Source organism: Crocodylus siamensis, chromosome 5 (assembly GCF_052110815.1).
Source record: "Crocodylus siamensis isolate JL-2025a chromosome 5, ASM5211081v1, whole genome shotgun sequence".
NCBI lineage: Eukaryota > Metazoa > Chordata > Crocodylia > Crocodylidae > Crocodylus > Crocodylus siamensis.
The window spans coordinates 44,974,160-44,996,408 of NC_143399.1; the positions used below are offsets into that span (position 1 = coordinate 44,974,160).

General features: G+C 43.2%; 1 protein-coding gene across 2 annotated transcripts in view; it reads left to right on the plus strand.

Annotated features, from left to right (window-relative positions):
• KIFAP3 (kinesin associated protein 3) overlaps positions 1-22,249 on the plus strand; it is a 155,234-nt gene that overhangs the window by 12,684 nt on the left and 120,301 nt on the right. Inside the window, exon 1 of one of the 2 annotated variants that reach the window (XM_090047452.1) lies at positions 21,784-21,940. The exons of the other annotated variant lie outside the window; for it this stretch is intronic. Coding sequence (XP_089903578.1) covers positions 21,909-21,940 — 32 coding nt within the window. The 5' untranslated portion in view covers positions 21,784-21,908. Of the gene's footprint in view, positions 1-21,783; positions 21,941-22,249 lie in introns of those variants that run through there. 2 annotated transcript variants of the gene reach the window in all.

A 22,249-nucleotide genomic window follows, 5' to 3' on the forward strand; every position in this document is an offset into this window, starting at 1 on the left:
CAGGTGCTGGGAAGTGATAAAAACCCAAAGCAGGATACTGCTTAGCTAGGGTAAAAGTATATCTGCTTCCAAAAGGGTTGATTTAATTCAATTAGTTTTTTAAATCTATGTAGCTTCTACTTCAAAGGGCCACAGACATTGTCCTTTAAGCAAGAGCAAGTGGGCAGGTATTGCTTCATAGCAGTGTTTCTGGAGATGGTATAGATATGTCCTAAAATAACTGGTTTTTTTAACTTAGAAAATGAAGGCTGAGAGAGAATGGGGTTGTTGTCTATAGATCCATTTGGGGGTTAGCTCAAGAACAAAGCAGTATAAACCAGTGTTTCTCAACCTTTTAAGTAGCAAGTACCTCCTCAGTTCTGAAAATTTTAATAAGTACCCCAACACTCAATTTTCCAGGGGATTTTATATTTACAGACTAATGTGTGCCATATGTTGGAAGAAGGGCTGCGTATATTAGGCCATGATATGACAGATGTCTGATCTGGTGTGGATAAGGTTGCCACCTTTTACACCAGGGGTGCACAACTCAAGTATGTACCTGGGCTAGCGGTGATGTTGCCCAAAGATAGAAGGGCTGAACCCGGTGCCGCACAAAGCATGGCACACCAAATTATTACTGGGGAATTTAAAACGCTGTGCAATGTGTGGTGCACCAAATGTTTTGCCATAGTTTTGAAAGGAAAAGAGGGCGAGAGAGAGAGAGTGTGTTGGGATACCTATGTACCCCCCTGCCTGTCTTACATACCCCCAGGGGTACATGTACCACAGGTCGAGAAACTATGGTATAAAACAATGGTTCTTAACCTCTACATCCCCCTGCAGCCAGTCCTTGGGCTAGACCCTGCATGCAGGGTCCATCACAGGCCTAATCCACCCCACAATGGGCAAGCAGAGCCAGTCTGTGCATGCCATCTGGCATGATAGCATGACCCTACATGCTGGATCTAGCTGTAGCACAACCCCACATACCAACCAACCCTGATAACTAGATCCAACCATGGAGTGACTATGAACTGGCACAATCTGGTACAAAGAGCCATGTCATCCAGGCTACTGGACTCCCCACAAGTCCAGAAATTTGGCGGGGCGGGGAGGGGGGGCAGTGGCAATGTTAATTACTCCTCTGTTGCCAACTTTCCAGCCCCACAGGCTGGCTGACATGGTTCCATGGGCTGGATCCACCCTGCAAGCCACAGGCTGAGCACCACTGGTATAATCTGTCCACAAATACATTGAGACTGTAGATTACAGGAAAGTCCCTATCCTTCAGAGCAATGAGAAGTAGTGGGGACAAAACCCTAATTAGTTTTGGGTAATCCTGGATCATCCCTTATCAAAGAGATTAGATGACAAGGTGGCCTGTAATAATGCAATTCTGGACTCAGTGACCTAAGAGATTTAGAGACTGCCTCTGCTGTGATCCTAAGAACAGTCTCACATGATATATGTGTGCAATGACCATCTCACATGATGTATGTGTGCAACTGCATTGTAGCCTTGATTTCCGTTGGAGCCTCTGGGGTCTACTGTAATTTAAATAATAATAAGTGTTTTCACCTATACTGGTGTAAATCAGGAGTTGTTCCACTGGGAATTAAACTTCCCTGAAAAATGAGAAGAGGCTCAGACACCTGGTAAAGGGCCCAAGCTAATTTAAAGGAATGGAGATTGTTTACACAAATTTAAAGGTGACAATTTACACTTGCAAACATGGAAGGAGGTATCCAAGTCTGTTTCTTTGTCCTGCAGGAGCCCACATGGAAACATTAACTCTTCCCACCAATGGGGAGCATTGCATTTATTGACTGTAGGATCAGGGCCTGTGAATGGGGATTTGCTGTGAATTCATTGCTCAACAGTGAAATGAAAGTTAAAAAGTTATGTACTGTGGATATAGCAGAAAGAGATAGGTAATGCTTCAAAATCCATCACACTGTTAAGTCATTAGCGCACTCACATGATGTGAGTTGCTTGTTTTAAAGAAAAAAGGAAGGGGATATTATGCAATAAAATTGGCATGATCCTGTTGTGTAGATGGTAATGGAAGGGAGATTTGGATTCCATTCCTGATTCTGCCACTAACTTATTTCATAACCTTGGGTGAGTCGCTTTGCTACATGCTTCATTTTCCATTGAGCAACAGTATGAACCTCACAGGAACACTGCTGAGCTTCATTCTTTAACATCTGTAAAGTGCTTTGACATCCCCAGGTGAAAGAGATTAATCATAGCAAGTATGTAACTGTGTCTTCAGTTTAACGAAATAGGCCAAATTGATACCCAAAATAAGTCGATGCAACTCAAATGATTTCAAAATTGTTGCTTTTTCAGACTGCAATAATTACACAAATGTATCTGCACTAATGAAAATTTCTCTTGAAATGTGTTGCATTAGTTTGCTGTGCTCATATGACAGTGAAGCATGTCTAACACTTGGTATGTACAGACAGCAAGTCTACTTCTGAACATGACTGTCTTTGTCTGCACTACATAAGCAATGTCTAATAATATGTTAGGCAAAAGCATGCTTTTAAATGTGAATGATTTCCCAAGGGGTAGTCAAAGCCTAAGGTTGAACATACCAGGAGCGCACATTTCTTTCTCTGCATCTTGCCAGACATTTGTGAAGAAGCCTCTTTCTAGCTTACCCACAAAGTGCTTTCTCCAGCTGAGTTAATCTCACAGGCCACATCCAGACGAGCGTGGACGTGCAGTATGTGGCGCCACAGACCCATCTGCAGTGCCACACACCACACATGCAGGAGTTCCCCATACAGCTATCTTGCAGCAAGGGAGAGGGGTGGAGGGGAGGGAGGAGGGTAGACCCTAGGAGATCCCAGAGTCAAAAAAACCTGTGCCTTAAAAAAGTGGGGTGGCACATGTGGTGGCAGCACATGCCCCCCAAAACCAAAGCCTGGTCTGCCAGAGCCATGCTCCAGCTGCCAGCCAGGTTCACAATTGCAGGAGTGCCATGGCTGCTACTCCCCAAGAGCCCCAGGATCCCAGGTAAGGCTTCTGTGGCCAGCACAGTTGCTGGCCCCAGCTTCCTCTACCCCACCCAAGATAACCTGCTGCACGCAAGAGCATGCATGGCACAGGCTTTCCCCAGGGACAAATGGCAGCAGCACACACTTGTCCCCAAGGAAACAAATGGCCATGCTCATCTGGACATGGCCATGCATTTCTAATGTCAACCACTGCATGGAATAATCCTACCCAAATCCTGCCTCCAGTTAGGGGAAGCAGATTGATGTGACTCAAAGCAGAATTGGGCCCTCTCTAACTTAGCCTTGAATATCTTGGGCCAGAATCATCCCTGTTATAACTCGTTTCACTTTCTTGAACCCACACCAAGGGGGAATTTGGCCCTCTATATTTCTTTTATCTATTTTTGGACATATATTTGACAGTGTCCCGGACAGCAGGATTTCCTCCGCTTCGGAGAGATGTTAGATAAGATGACTTTGCAGCTAGCTGACAAAGGAAGTTACTTAACTCAGAACCCACCTGTTATGTACTTGACACTTTTGTTTAAGCTCCCCCATGGCAATACACACTGGGCAGCAAGGTGACCTCTCTTACTAAAGATAGTGATACTTCCAGATATTTAGTATTGAAACCCAACTGGTTGGGTTTTCTATCTGAGTCAATATCTGGGATGGCACTGGGGCAGGATGCTATACAATCCTTAGTGGAACACTGGCTCTGTGGGAATCCAAATCTAGGAATTCCTGGACATTTTAAACTTTAAATAGTGTATTATGATGTTAAACTCATAATAAGTAAAAATATGCATTGATCTCCCATTTTCTGTATAGGACTGGATCTCAGCCACTTCTGTGGCATTCTTATTATGTGCACTTCTGGTCTTATGAAGGCATCTCTATAGAGTCCAAGGTCTGTGACTCCAATGAAACTATACTGGGTGTCATCTAAAGACCCCAGCTTGAACACCTTATGCACATCATTAATGAGTCATTATTAATGACTCTTCCTGGAAAGCTGCAAGGGATGTCATTATTAATGACTCCTCCTCCAAACCCTCCTGGAAAAGAATGACATACTCTATCTAGCCATGAAGGATAAATATGTCCTGGGTTACACATAGCCCCTAAGAAAAAACAGCATCTCTCCAGCTTATCTAATTCCTATTCTCACTTAGGTACAAGGCCTTGCAATGCCCCCAGATGCCAGATGAGCCCCTCATCAACCCAGACCACATCATTACTGGACCAAATAACATGGATTATAATGCCTGAGATGAATTCATTTGCTCCTCTACCAATGTCATATATGGCATCATATGTTCATAGCACCACTCTGCTTTCTACAGCAGACGAGGCAATCCCTACATGACAGAATGAATGGACACCAAGCTGACATCAAGTCCAGAAATGCACAAAATCTGTGGGAACACACTTTATACTTCCTGGACTTTCCATCACTGACCTCAGAATAGCTGTTCTTAAACAATGGAATTTTAAAAAATGACTTGAATGCAAAATTGCAGAACACAAAATCATAAATAGACTGGATTGGTTTAAGTATGGTCTAAACAGGGACATATATTTGACAGTGTCCTGGACAGCAGTATTTCTTATCCCTTTACCTGGATTATATTCTAGGGGTTTGCTGTAGGCTTGCTACTTTATTGTTCTCTTCAACTCCCTGTGCCTCTCTCCACACTGTCATGTCTCACCCCTTCCACCCCCATCTTTTGGATTTAAATCACTATTTAGTTTTGATAGCCTACTCTATGCATGTCCTTTCACAGCATCTGATGAAAATTGCTGTGGCTCATGAAAGCTTGTGCATCTCTAATTCAGTTTGTCTTTAAGGTGCACCTCTACCTTCCCTTCTACCTAGTTTACACTCTCTGAGGATATAGTCAGGCCAAAGAGAGCAGAGGTCATGAAAGGCAATTGTTGCCTTTTGAGTGCTATGCTATACAGTATTCTTAACATTATTTTAACATACTTTTTGAGCAAGAAGTTGGCTATGAATGTTTCTGGGAGACAGTGGCTTTTGTGGAGGTCATTATCATATTACTGTTGTGATTCAAAACAGCCCTGCCCATCACAGAAATGTTGAGGATCCATGTTGTGTAAGTAGTTATTAGCATTATTCATTTATCTACTTTATAGTAGTACTTACAGGCCAGAACCCCATTTTACAGACATCAAGAATTGCTCCCTGCCTCAAAGTGCTTACAACCTAAGCTTTCCCACTTGGCTCCATTCACATTGATGGTGCATCAATCACTGAATAATATATGAAGTGGATGATATAACAGAACCAGGGATTTCAAATCTATTCTTACTATTACTGTTGAAGATTAGAAGTGAATGTGAATTGAGAAGGAACTGCTGATGGTGACTATTATTTCCCTGTAGGGACAGAAGGTGCTATGTTCTCTGTATTCTTTGCAGAAACAAAAACTAAACATATCCTGTAAAATGTAACTAAAATATAAAACTTCCATTACCTGATGGTGCCCCCTGGTATTATTACCATCAGTACACCTCGCAGCTTAAAATGGCCTCAAATGGGCACATGGTTCCAATGTTCTGGGCACTGTACAAGCATGTAGTAAATGTTTCAAACAACCTACAGTCCAATACTCCATTTGGCAGTATGGAGTCAAGAGGCGTTGCTTGTGACCTTCATGAGCCATTGCTCATGACTGTCCATCCTGGAGGTCTTTGGTCCATAGCAGAGCACTGGCCTTCAAGCAGCAGCACATGACAGAGGCAGTGAGGAAGCATGTGGCCAAGAAAACAAGGACCTCTTATGTCCAGACCTTGTTGCTCTCCTGCCCCTGCTGCAGCAGATTGTTCAGGGCAAAGATTTGGCTTATAAGTCACCTGTGTATCCATGCAACCTAGTCTCCGCCCCACTCCTCTCTCTTCTTTCTCCTTTTTCCTCTCTTTCTCCCTTTCTCTTTTCTCCCTCCCTTTTTCTTTCCCACTTCCTTTCTCTCTCTCCCTCATCCCCCCACTGGCTGCAGTCATCTTTGCTTGCAAAGGATGAAAAACACAATCCAATATGAGATTCTGCATGCATTTAAATGAGTAAACAAAGCAAGAGCTCTTTTTAGCTTCCTTCTCCCTCTTCTTTTTAAGACAACACGGTCCTGGAACACAAGGTGTATGACAGGTGAAGCTGGTGAAAAAACTGGAGGAGTCTCTTGCTAAACTACTGACAGCTGAGAATTACAGGTTTAAATGAAGATATTAGATGCATCTTGAGGTGTCATGGAAATTTTTCATGCAGTACCTCTGGTCTAGGTACCAATGAATTTAAACACAGCTCAGCAACTGGTGTTACTCTCACAATATTAAATACCTGCCTATCTAGGTGGAGCTGCAGTGCTGGGTCTCCTTCTGGAGCACAGTAGTGCCCCCATGTGCCCACAGTAAGTAAAAATAATGAATGAAGATGAAAAGTGTGAGGTGTAACCTCTTGTATCACTCAGGCCATAAAGAGTTAATTTCCACATCACCCTTTCCTCCCCACCCCCATTCCCCCATATGTTACTGTGCTCTGTATCCAGCATGCCTGGTATGTGATGTGATTTCCAGAAGGAGAGGCAATCAGAATTATTTTAGCAGTCTTCTTATTTTAAAATAAGCTCTGTGTGAATTCTTATTCTACCATCCCCATCCCCAAAACCAGGGATAGGCCTAGTTGAGCCACAAGAGGAGTTTTCGATAGAAAAGTTACACTTTTTATTTAAAAAAAATGGAAAGAATCATTTTAGCAATCTAAAAAATGTTGGCTGAAAACTACCAGAAACCAAAATTATTTCAGTTTTCAGCCAAAAATTTTTCAGATTTTAGACAAAATACCTTTTTTTTTAAGGGAAGAAGACACTTTCTCTGAAATTTTTCTATTTTTGATCCTAGTTTTGTGATTTCCATGGAGCAACACTGAATTAGAGGAGCTGTGGGTTGACCTGATACCAGACTGCATAGGCACAAGGAAGCAGCAAGGGGGAGGTGGGGAAGTTCCTCGTCTTTTTGAGTGCTGTGTTGTTTACCTTTTTTTTATCATACCGCTTTGAGCTGGAAGATGACTGTGCATGTTTCTGATAAGCTTGAGGCTTTCTACAGGATTTTTCACTGCAAGAAAATTGTTGGAAAATTCTCCAGACAGCCTTCATCAGCAATTCAGAGCTACTGATTCTAGAGAGTACAAGATTTACATAAACCTGGGTAAAAAGGAGCCATCACCTCTTGGAATGGTTTGACTCATGAGATAGTGGTATATTTTGAATAATATTGGTATATGTTTGCATCTAATTTTTTAGCTAGGAAAAATAAATGTGGCCATTTGACAAGGTCATTGCTTTTGCTATGCAGCAGAGCCCTACTGACTAGGCATCCCTTGCGCCTTGCATTTCTGTGGGGAAGTGGATTATTACAGGAGTTTGGCCATGGGATTACTTAAGTAGGATTTTCAAAAGTACCTCAAGTACTGAGGAACCTCACAAGGACTTGTACCCTTGTTGTGAAGAAGGCTAACAGCATACTGGGCTGCATTAGTAGGAGTATCGCAAGCAGATTGATGGAAATGATTTTTCCCCCCTATTTGGCCCTGGTGAGGCTATATCTGGAGTCATGTGTCCAGTGTGGGCCCTCTGCTACAGAAAGGATGTGGACAAATTGGAGACAGTCCACCGGAGGGCGACAAAAAAGTTTAGGGGGCTGGGACATATGAACTGAGAGGCTGAGGAAACTGGGTTTATTTAGTTTGGACAAGAGATGACTGAGAGGGGATTTAATAAGAGCCTTCAGCTATCTGAAGTGGTGTTCCTAAAGAGGATGGAGTGAGACTGTTCTCTGTGGGGGGTGGATAACAGAACAAGGAGCTATGGTCTCAAGTTGCAGTAAGGGAAGTTTAGGTTAGATAGCAGGAAAAACTTTCTTACAAGGAGGATAGTAAAGCACTGGAACAGGTTATCCAGGGAAGTGGTGGAACCTCCATTCTTGGACATTTTTAAGACCTGACTAGACAAAGCCTTGGCTGCGATGACATAGCTGGGAATGGTCCTGCTTTGAGCAGGGGTTGGACTAGATGACCTCCTAAGGTCCCTTCCAATCCTAATTTTCTATGAATTCTGTTGGTCCTATTTTCCCTCTAATTGCTCTATGTCTGGGGTTGATACTCACTAATTACATTTATGCCAGGGAAATAAGCAAAGCTACTTCTAGATAGTAAGTTCCTTCTAGTGGAGACTGTCTGTTACAGTATGCTTGTACAATGAGGCCTTGATATTGGTAGGAGCTACCATAATATAAATAGCATATTTGTGCCTTAACTGTAAGTATTTTGCTTGGTCTGGTTGGCGATTTTTAGGTCTTGGTGGTTTAGGGGGAGGTTCCATCTGAAGCCTCTGTGTTGCTCTTGATAAAAAGCATGATGGCTCTGCTAGCAACATCTGGTTTTCATTGAGTCCTAGTGAGAGTCCCTCACTCACTCTGCCTCCACTCTTCCTCCCCTGTATGTGGCAATTTAATTAATGGAGTCTGAGAAGGTTTTCAGGTCCAGCATGAAAAGTCTCTTTTCACTGTGATATATGACTCCACATAAAATATAGGTTGGGCCTTTGAAAGCACTTCTCTTCAAAAGGGGGAAATTAGCAACTAACAGTCTAACTATCATGGTTTGTACACCTTACCCCAAACAGAGAGGTATTGACAGATACAGTTCCACATAAGCAGAAAAGAGGGTTTAGAATAAAATCTGCCCTTATTGTATGTTTTCTATAGGCCCTGCTTTGACAAAACACTTAAGGATCTGCTTAGCTTTAAAGCATGTACTTAAGTCCCACTAAGGTCAACATGTGGGGATTGTCAAAGCTCCTCAGTCATTGAGCCTAGTGTTCCTAACTCCTCAGAAGCTTTTGAAAATCCTGCCCAATGCTTTGCTAAACTAAGCCATATAGAATAACTGCCAAGTTTTTACTGTGGATTTTTCATTTCCGAATATGGACTTAGGTAAGCGTTCTAACGAATAATGTCTTTCTGTGTATCTCAAATGTGCCTGTCACCATGATAATCCAAACTGTTCTATTTATGATGCCTTCTCTTAGCTGATACCATCGTAGGGTCCTTCTGTAGGTGATACTTAAAAGAAATACTACTTTAGCTCAAGTGGCACACAGGCATATGGTGCTTGGACCCTATCTCTAGATAAAGATTCCAACTCCAACTCTGCAGGGGTGTGTGTACGTATTTTATTACACCTTCCTTATTTAAGAGTGTAAGCATGGTTCTTTTATTGGAAAGGAAGTTTTTAAACTGACTTGCTTATTGAGGGTCATACATATGAAGTAAGTTGCCAGGAATGATCTGAGTAATGGGTTGGGGGACCAGAGTAAAGATGGTGTTGCTTGGTTACGGAATGGCATGAAAAATTACAGAAGCACATGGGAGAGAATCAGATGAATGGAGCATCACAGCTAACACCATGGCAAAACAAAGTATATAGGGTATTGATATAATGCAAAACTAATTTGTAGGGTAGGATTGGGACAGAGTTGTGTAGTGTTTGAAGGCAAAGAATAAAAAAAAGTCTGACAAGATAAAGAAGGAGTAGTGGGTGGATCTAAAGAGACTGTGCTCAAGTCTGTGGGCTGGAAAGATCATTTAGGGCAGCTGTATTTTGTATGGACTGGAGGTAGAGGTTATGGTTATCAAATAGGTCAGACTGTATCAACTCGTGTTTTCAGTCCTAAAGATTTCTGGGGTGGCTTCTGGTGCTGGATCAGATGGTAATTATCACAGCTGCAGCTTCCATGGTGTTATGGGATGCACAGTACTGCCATGTATACTCCAAGGACAGTAGGGAATGCCCTTTTATTATGGCCATTTAAAACTGTTCCTGACAGTTGTCTTCTTTTTTCCAGTCAAATCTCAATGAGTCAGCCCAAGATGCTTTTCCCATCTTTAACTGCTATGGTTACATGAAAGTAGGAAGAATTAGGGCATGGCCATACACAGCCCATTTATACCAGTGTAGTTTGCCTTTATAACTTCTAAACAAGAAGTGGACATATGACATACATCCTATAAGAATGTCACTTATTTTAAGGCAGTATAGGTTTAATTTAGGGGAAATCATGGTAAAATAACACTGGTATAAGTTACATCATTGTGTCCTGTGTCCTATGTCCATTCCTTGGTGCCCATTTGGTGTAGGCAAAGAGGATATTAACCATTCTGTCCCAACCTAGCAATGGGCACAGTAAGAGTGCCTACCGCAAGCAGCTGTCCTCAAAGAGCTGGTCATCTGTCCACTCCAAATACTCATGTAATTTACAATGTTGCACAAGATGCATGTAAATTATGCTGGTGTAAATATATATGCCCAGGTCCTCCATCTTCTGGAACTAGGGAAGCACTATGAGAAGCATGGAGTCACAACTGGAGAAAGGATCAGAAGCTATTACGCTAATAGCTTACACACTTTACAGATGAACTGATACCGCATACATTTTACTGTATCCAGGGTTGGACAGTCTTCATTGCTACATTTTCCTATGTACTGTGGAGGATTTAGTTACCTTAGGAACTTCATGGTTACATCCTGTACATGTCTTGGATCCTTAAATCAGTGTTTGGGAAATTTAAGTGCTGGCTATCCAGGGGTAAGAATACCAGACAAGAAAACCTGTTTATGAACAGTGTAACTCATGGGACCACGTATTCTAAGGAATCCACACATCTCTTCTTGTGAAATATAGTTCCAGAGGAGTGACACAGTATCTGGAAAACACCTTGGTTCAAAATTTTAGTAGAATATAACAGGTAAAATACTGGAAACCATTTGTTTTGCATGAATGCATTCCCTGCCCCAAGACTAAAACTATTAAAATATAGAACCTGTTCAAGTTGTCCTTTGGAACTATAAAATAATCAAGACATGAAAAGTTTGAGATGGTTAAAGTTTTCCTCCAGAGGCTGGGGATTAGGAGTCTAGGCAAGTAGCAAATAAAAAAAACAGAAAAAAGGGGAGAGAAAGAAAACAAAAGAAGAACTTAAGTGACCCGACATGGGAAATTTAAATCTTATTTTTAAAGAGTTAGGTTGTAGTAAGCCTTGAAAAATTAAATCCCCAGATGTCTCCAGAGGACTATATCTCACTAAGAAGGTTTCATGTAAGTTTATCATGTATCCAACACCTAGACATTGGACCACGGGGACCACTAAGATAATATTTCCTCTGGATTAGCAGGAAAGCTAGCAAGTGACATTTGTGTGAGACAAACTTTAACTTAAGGGGTTTTCCTATTATTAAATGATAACATTAAAGAGGTGCTTACTGCAAAGGAGATCTGTTAAGGTTTGTAAACCTAAGACATCGTTATTCATAAAATAATATTTCTTTCTCTTCAAGTAACTTGGTAATTAATTAATCATTTGGTAATAACACCAATTCAACTATAATGCTTTTTAAGACTCTTGTCTCCTTTTGATGCTGACTAGTCCCCAAATCTTTTTATGAGAAATGCTTTTCCTTCTTTAATGCCTCATTCTATCATTTTTTTAATGAACACTGCTTTTAACTTTTAGCATAGTTGTTTGGCCTAGAGGAGAGTGTACTGACTCCACAGCCTTAGATTTGCAAGCCCAAGTCTGGGTGTGTGCCCAGGGTCTCAGCTGGACCCCTGGGTCCAGGATTTTTACTTGTCTGATTGGAGGTCTTCAGGGCAGGCCCTACAAGGAAAGGCTAAGGGAACTTAACCTCTTCAGCCTCTCCAAGAGAAGGCTGAGAGGGGACCTTATGATGGCGTCCAAATTCATAAGGGTAGAGCAACACGAAGTAGGCAATGATCTGTTTGCTGGGGCACCCCTTGGAACAATAAGGAACAACGGTCATAAGCTATTGGAAAGTAGGTTTAGACTGGACATTATGAAAAAGTTCTTCACGTCAGGGTTGCCAGGATCTGTAATGTTCTTCCAGGGGAGGTGGTGCTTGCTCCATCCTTGGGGGTCTTCAAGAGGAGAGTGGACAAGCACCTGGCTGGGATCACATGATCCCAGATTTGGTGACCCTTTTCTTGCCTGCCAGGGGCAGGGGGTCAGACTGGATGGCCCACTGAGGTCCCTTCCAACCCTTGAATCTATGAACCTATGAAAAACTTCAGAGATTTTGGACGCTGGCAATGAGAAAGCATAATATGTATGAGAAAAATTAAGGAAAAGATGTGGAAGGAAACATTCCTAGATTGGCTATTTTAGAAGGTGCCTAACAATTTTACAGAGTTTTACAATCCAAAAGAAAACCTGGAACACCATCATTATCTCACCTCTTGTGTTTCTGATATGCCCTTGAGACTCTTGGAAAACCCTATATACCACATGCTTTGCAATACTTAGGATGAGCTGGGTAAGCCAAGGAGAATATTTCTGTGTTGTCTCTTAAACTTGAGACCCAAAGATGCATCATGCTATCATATCAAACACTAGTTTTCTTGTGTGCACATATGAGCATGCATAAGCGTGTTTCACTATGAATGAGTGTAAGCATCTATACAGTATGCTTCTGTATGTGAAGATACTGAAATAGGGCATGCCTACAGAGTGAAATGATGATGTGATTGCAGCATATGTTAACATACACATGAATGCTTCATTTAGGTACCAGTGGTAACAATAGCAGTAAAAACATGACAAAACCAGGACTAGTACATGTTATCACACTCAGGACCACCAGAGGGTTTGAATTCTGATTGCTAGCACACCCTAAAATACATGCCATATGTCCTCATGAAACAGAAATAGCAGACTGATCTGGCATGGGTATGCTGGCATATGCTACAATCATACCTTTATTTTGCTCAGTAGATAGACCAAACAGATGTGCATGTAACTGATTTTCCTTCCAATACACAGTGAGCTAGTGTGTGCATATGTGTAGCCAATCCATGTGTTATTTTGTGCCTATGTAGACATATGACTAAGAGAAGGACTATCAAACAAGAAGCATATGTAGCAATTCAAATAAAACAGGAAAGGCGAAAAGAGTGAAATTACCCAAGCAACCTGCAGCCAGTAACTAAATTAATCTAAAGTTGAGGGATCATTTCTCCAACATTCAGCTCAATTTCCACTATCATAAACCAGAAGATCATGGTATATGGTCACTGTAAGAGCTGAACTTTTGGTCTCTTCTGCTGATGTATTTAAGATCCAAGACCAGGTCCACCTCTCCCTGATGCTACTGTATCTTCATTGCCAAGACCTGGTTCACTGATGTGTCAGCATGAAGGGAGTCAGGTGCTAGGTTCAAGAAGAGCATGTCGAATGTGTCAGATATCTGTATCTTCTTCCTTGTTACTTTTACCACCATCAAGTATACCATCAATCCCCTGTTTCTCCTTACTATCACCCTTTCATACTTACCATCATCACATTCAGCTTTAACAATAGTTTTTCTGTCACCTCATTATTTTGCCTTAGGACCAGTATTGTCATTATCACCATCTCATGCTTCCTTTTCATCCTCAATACATCCTGCATTCTTACCAGCACCAACCTAAGTCACTGGCACCATGTTTATCCTCATTACCATCTTTGCCATATGATGGCCAGTGGCCACACTTATTCCTACTACCAGCATCAAATATACATATCTACTCATGCAGCTGTGTTTCCAATGTAAGGGTTATATCCATTTGTTACATTGCTAATAGAAGTTAGAGAATGACATCTTCACACTGTTACATAAAAAACTCCAATAAACCACAACCCCCTCCAAAAAACCCACAAGCAAATCCTGATCCCAAACCATACAAGTAAATCAATAACATTAATTCCAGCCCCCTCAAATCCCACCCTAAGCAGGGTTTTTAGCTCAGAAAGGAAAAAAGTATCTCCATGAAATTCAAACTTTGCTATAAATATCTGGTGGGAAGTACTTGCTTACTGCAGTGAAGAGCAGCAATATAAAGCAGATGGAGGACTAGAAAGACTGATAGATAGAATATGATATGGTCCTATAGACCTATCATATTGATTTTCCAGTGTTGGTAGAGTCCCATTCCTAATACAGATGTAAGAAAAGAAAGGAAGAGCTGAGAGGAATTCCCAGAACTGAATATAGTATAACTAGGACTGAAACAGATTTCAGTTAAATCCCATTTCAGTGAGGACACTCCCACTGGAAATGACTTCTCATGTATCAGGACAACTTAGCACAAGTTTGCTTTCCTAACACAATGATTGTACAAGCATAGACAAATACAGCTAGAAGGTCTATAAGTGGTCATCTAGTCCAACCCCTGGTTGGGGCAGGAACATCCCCATCTAAGCCATCTTAGAGAATTGTTTGTCTAACCTGTTCCTAAAAACTTTAGGAATAATCCTAATGTGCAACTACCAAGCATAATGCCTGAAACATCACAACATCCTTTAGCCCTGCCACAGGTAAAAGGTAAAGCGGGGGGAGAAGGTGCTGTCAATGTCCTGTCACTTGAAGTTCTTTGGGGTGGGTGGGGTGAGGGATGGAGAAAAGACAGAATTCAGTAGCTCCTTGTATAGTGCAGCTTTCCTCAGCCCTTCAGTTGCTTCTGAGATTTGCAGCAACTGTTGTGAGCCTGTGGATTACAGTGATGTCACAGTACAGTCAATTGTGTGCTGGGCAGGAGCACTAGCAGCCAAGAGGATTTTGCTTCAAAATGTCTTTCTGGCTAAGGCTGCCTTTGGGTTGGGATCAGCAGCATGAGCTAAGGTGACTGGTATGTGGAAAAATGGCCACACAACTAGCCATAAGGGGCAGAATGCCAGGACAAGAAAAATGCATCTTGGATCCTCTCTCAAAAATTGTAACCAGGTAACAATAATTATATGGATGGACAGGATGGGCTTGTATGAAACATCATTTCTGCTGCTTGGAATCCTCTCGATTGCAGGGTATGAAATGCTGCAGAAGGCAACTTTCCAAACAGGGTGGAGTGACCATCTGACCCTCCATAGTTGCTCTGCGTTCTTTGTCCTTCTTGGATGTGCCTCCCTGCCAGACCAATTCCTGCTAGCCTCTCTCAGAGCTCCAAGGAGCCACATGATTTATTTTCCTTGGTCCCATATTCTCACTCCCCATCTTTCATATTCAATATTATGCAGACTTTTTTTGGAATAATTATCCATCGTATTTTTTAATGTAAGTTAAGCAACCTGACTTGGTTGGCCCTTCAAGGTGTATTTACTCTGCATAGTCACCCAGCCTCCTACCTGAGTTTGAGCCTTAAATTGTTCCTACTCTCCTCATAGATAAACATGAGGTGGGCACAGAAGTAGGATTCAAGTCCAGGCTTGCTTACCTGGCTGGTGTGGGATAGCACCCAGTTCAGCTATCAATTTGCCGTGAAGATGCAGTCTAAATTACTTAAGTGCTTTCCCCCCAAACTACCCACACAGAATAGGCAAGTTCTCTCAAAATTGCCTGGGATAAAAATCCCAACAGATATGCCCAGAGACACAAATGGCTAGTACAGAAGCAATGAGGATACGGTAATGTGGAGCTTTGCAACTACTACTCACAACTAGGCTTGAAGATCCAAGTGCAAATCACCTGGATTAACTGTGTACTATTGTGTAACAGAGAGCCAGAGGCTCCTGGGTGCAGGAACATCGGGGAGAGCCTCAGGAGAAGAAAGTTGCCCGTTATGAACTACCAGGGAACAAAGACCTAGGGATTAACCTACTACAAGCTGGGGTTTGTGTTTAGACACTGTTAGAAAGCTGTTACAGCCAGAGGGCTTACCTTGGTGTAGAGTTTACACTGGTGGTTTGGGTGGTACTAGAAAGGGGTGGTTTGGAGGTCTGTTAGTGCCTGAGGGGCCTATGACCACCTTGAGCCCTGCCAGGGATCATGTTTAAGGCAGACAGGGCCAGGGAACTCAGTGTGGCCCAAGAAGGGTAGAAAGAGCCCAGTGAGGGAAAAGGCCTGAAGCCCAGAATGGCATGGGGCCCCAAACAAAGGAGTAAGGCTTGAGGTGGCCTGGTGGCTTTGGAGATGAGCATCTCGCTAGATGTGGCAGACAAAGTCATTTGGGTAGATGTGATACCTCTTATTAAACCACCTGAATAGCTGGGGGCAGGGGGAAATTATTTGCAAGCTTTTGGACACAAACTCCATTCATTCAGCATGGGGAGACTCGGCTGGTGTTATCTGTTTTTTCCAAGGTAGAAAAGAAGCTAATTTGCAATAAGCATGTTTGTGACATCCGTGAGGCATGTGCAGAGCTGTGGGGAAGGTATGGAGGCTATGATTAGCCCATAAGGCAACAGGTGCCTTGAGGTATGTGTGGGCCAGGAACCCCACTTAATGGGAGAGCTTGCTCTGATGGGAGGAGTTGGGGAGAAAGAGAAAGGTGGGAACCGATTAGGGCTTGCTTTAAGACCCATGGGCAGTCTCCCTCTTCAATTTCTTAATGAGAACAAGCTGTGGCAAGTGAGGAATAAAGGGAGGGTATCTCAGAGATCAAGTTAGGCAGGAATCATATGGCCATCAGGGGATGTCACAGGCCCCTGGGGCCTAGTCCTGTTACATATAGACACAGACTACATTTCTTAAGACAAGACAAGAAAACTGCACAAGCACTTCTGGGCTCCGGCAAAGGAAAGTATGCTGGTGTGTACTCTAGTGTATACTCTCCTGTTCTTCTGGGTTCTGGTGGTTTGGGTAATAACAGACTAGAAGACCCACTAGAAAGATCTCAAGCCAGTGAGAGGGTTACCAACCAATTCCACAACACTACAGTGCCTTAAGGGTTTACATTTGGAGAAAAACATGATGTGGAGCAAAAGCATAGATACAAGACATGATAGCAAGATTATTGGTAAGAAAATGGTAAAATGGACTTGTGGAAAGAAGAGGATTAGGTTACAACTTGCAGTAAAGCTTAGATGTGTTGCTGCTGGACCATACATATATGCTATAGAGAGTAACAAGGGAATGAAGCTGAGAAAAATACTCCTTCAAACTATCTATCAAATTGGTGTTTTCCACTTCATCCAGAGCATTTTTGAAAGCCCAGCCTTTTTAACTGGATTCTGGTTAGCTAGCACCTGGGTGAAATCAGGAAATACAGAATAAGTCTTGATTTCCACTCCCCAAGATGAAAAGCCTTTCAATTGCATGGCAAACAGTTTGTCACACTGTCGCAGAATCTGGCTGAAGACATGGATGAGCTGAAGTCATAGTTTGATTGGCCTCTCTGGTCCTGTTCATGAGACACAGAGCACTTCAAACATGCTCCAATGTGTTGCGTTAAGACTTCTAACAGGAACATCCCAGTGTGCAGCAGCAGCTTGTGTATTCAGCAGCCCTGCATCTCAAAATGGTGGTAGGGGCAATTTTAACTAAAGCTCATTGAACAAGCCCTGCTGGTGCCATCTTGAAATGTGGGGTGCTCAATACACAAGACACTGTAGGAATGTTTAATTAAGCTGCTCTAATTAAAATGCACCCCCCACCCCCCTGAGCATGTGTATAGGTGTCCACAGTTATCTATGTTAGTTTAAAGTCAAGTGGAAAGCAGGGGAAGTTTGCACCTTGTAGACTAATTAAATTTATATATAGCACAAGCTTTTTTTGGAACTCACTTCATTGGACTAACTCTAGACTACTCCACCCAGCAAATTCATTTCCTAGACACTACAGTGAATGTTTGCAATGGCCACATTGTGTTGGAAACCAACTGACCACCACAGCTACCTTCATACCACCAGCTTTCATCTTAACCACACCACTAGATTCACTGTCTACGACCAAGCTGTATGTTACAACCATATCCACACTGATCCCGCTGACTGGGATGCACACCTTAAAGACCAGGAGCAGGGATTCCTACAATTGCAATAGAATTCCAGAACTGTAGGCACTCAGATCAATAAAAGCACACTTGGATCTCATGCTAACCTCCTATAATACCAACCCCAGGACAACGACAATAAAGTCTCTCTGGTTGTCACCTACAGCCCCCAGATGGAACACCTTAAACACATTATTAATGACCTCAACCCCCCCCGAAAAAGGACAAAATTAGTCTGTAAGGTGCAAATCTACCCTTCTTTCCCATGATGCCACATCTGTGAATTGACTCCTAAAGGTATGTAGCTGGGACTCAGCACTGACATCTCCTTGCAAAAAATCTGTATACCCTGATGTGAAAGTCTGGGATGTGAAACTGTGATCATAATACAATACTACATGGTGACAAACGGAGTTGGGGAGGGAAACTGAGGACAAAAATTACCTTCTTTAAACCAGCCCTGCTGTAAAATACCAAACTGCCCTTACAGCAGCAACTGTGGTCCTTTCAACTGTTGTCTAGCATATAAGATCTATTGGGAGTAGTTCAATAGTCCAAATTTACTTGTTGACAAAGCAAATGGATTAAATGGGCTGCTGAACCACAAATTGCTGCTAAAAAGTTTTCAGTGGGTTTCTGGAGTTATATTGGCACCCTCACAAACAAATGTCTCTTCTAACTATTGGTGTTGTAAATTGACCCTTGACATTCTTGCCCCATGTGATATGGGCAAAGTCAAAGCAGAACCTAAAAGGATTGAACTTGAAATGACAAATGTTTGCCAGATTATCCACTTGGAACTTCTTCTACATTCTGCATGTGTTTGGATAAAGTTGCTCATACGTTTACATCTTTGAGAGATCAAGACAACAGAGCTTAAATAAACTGTAAGCTCTTTGGGGCAGGAACCATCTTTTTATTTCATGCTTGTATAGTGCTTAGCATCATAAGGATCTAACCTATGGCTTGGGTCCCTATGATTACAACTAATAGCATGTGTGTAAGCAGACTGGATTGCATGATTTGCCTCATTTGAAAGAGTCAGAGTGAGAAACTGGAAAATTATAAACATGTGGGAAAAGCATGATGTGCATACCTATTACAGTGTGATTGCCTTTGGGAGAAGGGTCATATTTCTTTTGATTGGGAACTGGGGGCAGGGAGTGGATGAGCTGAGGGTTGGAAGCCAGCTACGCTTAAACTTTGTCACAGGTGGTGGCCACAGTCAAATCACTTCACCTATCTCTGCCACAGCTTCCCTGTTGGTAAAGAGGAGACAAGGATACACTATTGCCACAAACTACAGTTGCTCATGTGTATGCATTTTGCAGGATTTGGGGCCTATGTTTACACATGTATGTGTTGTTCCTTAGAACATGACATATTTGAAGTTTTTACTGGAAACCATAAATATTCAAGGATCATAAGCCAGGCCTCTACAATCATGCAATAGACCTAAAATTCCTGGGATTATTTTTTTAAAATGATGTGTCATCAGATCCTCTGTGTTTTCTGTTTTATAGAGTCACATTTTCAATCTTTCTCTGTGGAGCCATGAAGTTTGAAATATACTTTTTTAAAATGAAACCTGCTTCTCACACCTTCAGATGAACCTAAGGAAAAACAAGTATCACAAAATCACATTACAAATGTTGGCTTTCAGAAAAATACCAAATACTGAGAGACATGTGAAAAAGTTGTGAAAGTTTAGTTACCTGAATGGAAAGGAGCAAAGATCCTGAAATATCCCTTAGAGCTTACACCAACTCTCAAAGGGAACTTTACTAAACTGCTACCACACACAAACTTTTCTTTCATGTTGTCCAAAAATGCAAATGAGGGCTGAAATGCTTTCCTTCATGTTTTTTTATTTATACCTAGAAGCTTTTTAGTGAAACTATGTGTAAAGCTAAAAAAGCAGCCACAATAACAGCTTTCTACCTATACTTCACTGAAACAACCTGGTTAAATCCCTCTAGTCCTGCATTCATCCCAGACAAGTTCCTGCATATTGCTCTGAGTACAAAACCTGGATCTGCAAAGGGATGTGTGAGAGTGTGGAAGACACCACAGTACTTAAGGCAAGAGTAGGTGTTTGTCCTTGTGTCTGTGACCTATTTGCAATTGGGATATTTTCTCATCAGTTTTGGACAGGGTTCACAGTGTTGCCAACCTCTGGCGATTTTACCACAGGTCTCACAATATTTGGTGTTTTACTTCAAACCCCTGCTCCTGGAAACAAGCGATGGTGTGAAAAGCTCAGCTTTCATGGAAAAGAAAAATTCCTAGCATTCAGAATTGTGGTGAGGAGCTTGAGAATATGACCTGACTGTAACCAAAAGGCTCAAGACCAGATGGCAAATAAGAGCTCAGCACTTTTCATCGTTATTGGGTTTTTTGTTGTTTTTAAAAGATCTCATGAATTTTGGTGCCTGACTCATGATTTGGGAATGCTAGAGGCTGGTGCTACTGGGCTTAAGTTACACTGGCCGCAGCTGTGGCGCAGACCTGGTGCTACGGTTCTTGGTTGTAGTCATTGTTGGTAAGGACATAGGCAACAAGGTTCTTTGGAAAGATGTGGTATCTTTTATTAGAACAACAAAATAGTTGGGAAAATTTGCGAGCTTTTGGGTACGAACACCCTTCATCAGACATAGGGAGAGTCTCCCCCTTCACACTCCCCCATCTCATACCTATTGTTTGCTATTTCCTCAGATCCTCATTGCTACTCAGTTGCATTTGCACAGACCTGCATTATGCATTTTGGCTTCTATTCTACCCAGGAGAGCACACAAACACCAACAGACTTGCCCTATGCCTAACGAAGGGTGTTTGTACCCAAAAGCTTGCAAAGAACAATTTTTCCAACTATTTAGTCTAACAACAGATATCACATCTAACCACAGAACCTTGTGCGACCTGAAGGTCGGTTTAGGGTCACCTGTCCTATATACACTGAAATCAGAGCGCTGTGAACATGTCAGGAGCCTTAACTTGCCTCATGCAGGGTACTTATTGCAACTCTAACCACTGTAAGTGAACCCTTCATGCCAGTTAGAATCATAGGAAATGAGGGTTGAAAGGGAGGGCCTCAGGAGGTCATCTAGTCCAGTGTATTTCAATCTATGGGTTGCGACCCAAAAGTAGTTCACGGAAATATATGAAAGAGTTACGAGCAAACTTCAAACATGGATCAACAAACTTAAAAAATGGATTCTCCTTTAAAAGAGAAAAACATGGGAAATCATCGCTTTTCCCTTGCAGGCTGTCAAGAGTTCCAGCCTGCAAGGGGCTCCTGGACCTCCACACACTTGGGGCCTGGGGGTGAAGGGCAGCAGGTCCAGTGAAGGGCACTGGGTCAGAACTGGCCATCAATGTTTACAAATGGGTCCTGGTACAAAAAGGGTTGAGAATCACTGATCTAGTCCAACCCCCTGCTCAAAGCAGGGCCATCCTCAACTAGATCATTCCTGCCAGGGATTTGTCTAGGCAGGCCTTAAAAACCTCTAAGGCTGGAGATTGCACCACCTCTCTGGGTAACCTGTTCCAGTGCTTCACCACCCTCCTAGTAAGAGAGCTTTTCCTAATATCCAACATAAACTTCCCTTGCTGCAACTTGAACAAAACACCCCTGCCTCAGACCTCCCCTCTAGCCGCTCCTGGGGTACCACAAAGGTGTGCCTAGAGCTGCATGGGTGAGCAAACACTATCCGGTCCCAGGAACCCAGCCCACGAGGCTGCCACCAGCAGCGCTGTACTTCAGCTGAGGCCATAGCCCTGCTGGGGGCTGACTCCGCCCCTGAAAACCAGAACTTGACGATTCCCTTCCAGCCTAGCGAGTCATCGCAGGCCCGGGAACTTCCCCGCCGCGCCTCCAGGGGGCGCTGTGCGGCGCCTTCCTCTGCACCCAATCTCGTGCGACTGCGCCGCCAAATCGGTTCCGAGAAAGCCTCTCTGCACACGCGCGGCGCCTGCGCACTCCCGGCCGCGGCGGGTGGGCGGAGGCGCCGCTGCCTCACCCTGGTAACCGCCGCCGCGGACCGCGCCCTGCTGCTCGCCCGGGCCCTCGCTCCGCTGCCGCACCATGCAGGGGGAGGACGCCCGATACCTCAAGAGGTGACGCGGCGGGGATGGGGCGGGGGGTGCGGCAGAGCTGACTCCCCCGCATCCGGGCCGGGTCCTGCCCTGCGCTTTCAGGGGCTTCCCTCCCCCCTTCCCCCCATATGTAAGGATCTGGGGATGGGGGTATTTTTCTCCGTGTGTGGGAGGGAGGAGGCTGGGGGCAGGTATCCCGCTCCTCTCTTCTGCTCCCCTCCCAGCTCTCTTGCATCCCTTCTGGCAGCCCCTCGTGTCCTTAGTCCCAGACAGATGAGTGGGGGTGGGTGCAGGGGATGCCCAGCGCATCCTCTGGCTCCCCCATGGTCC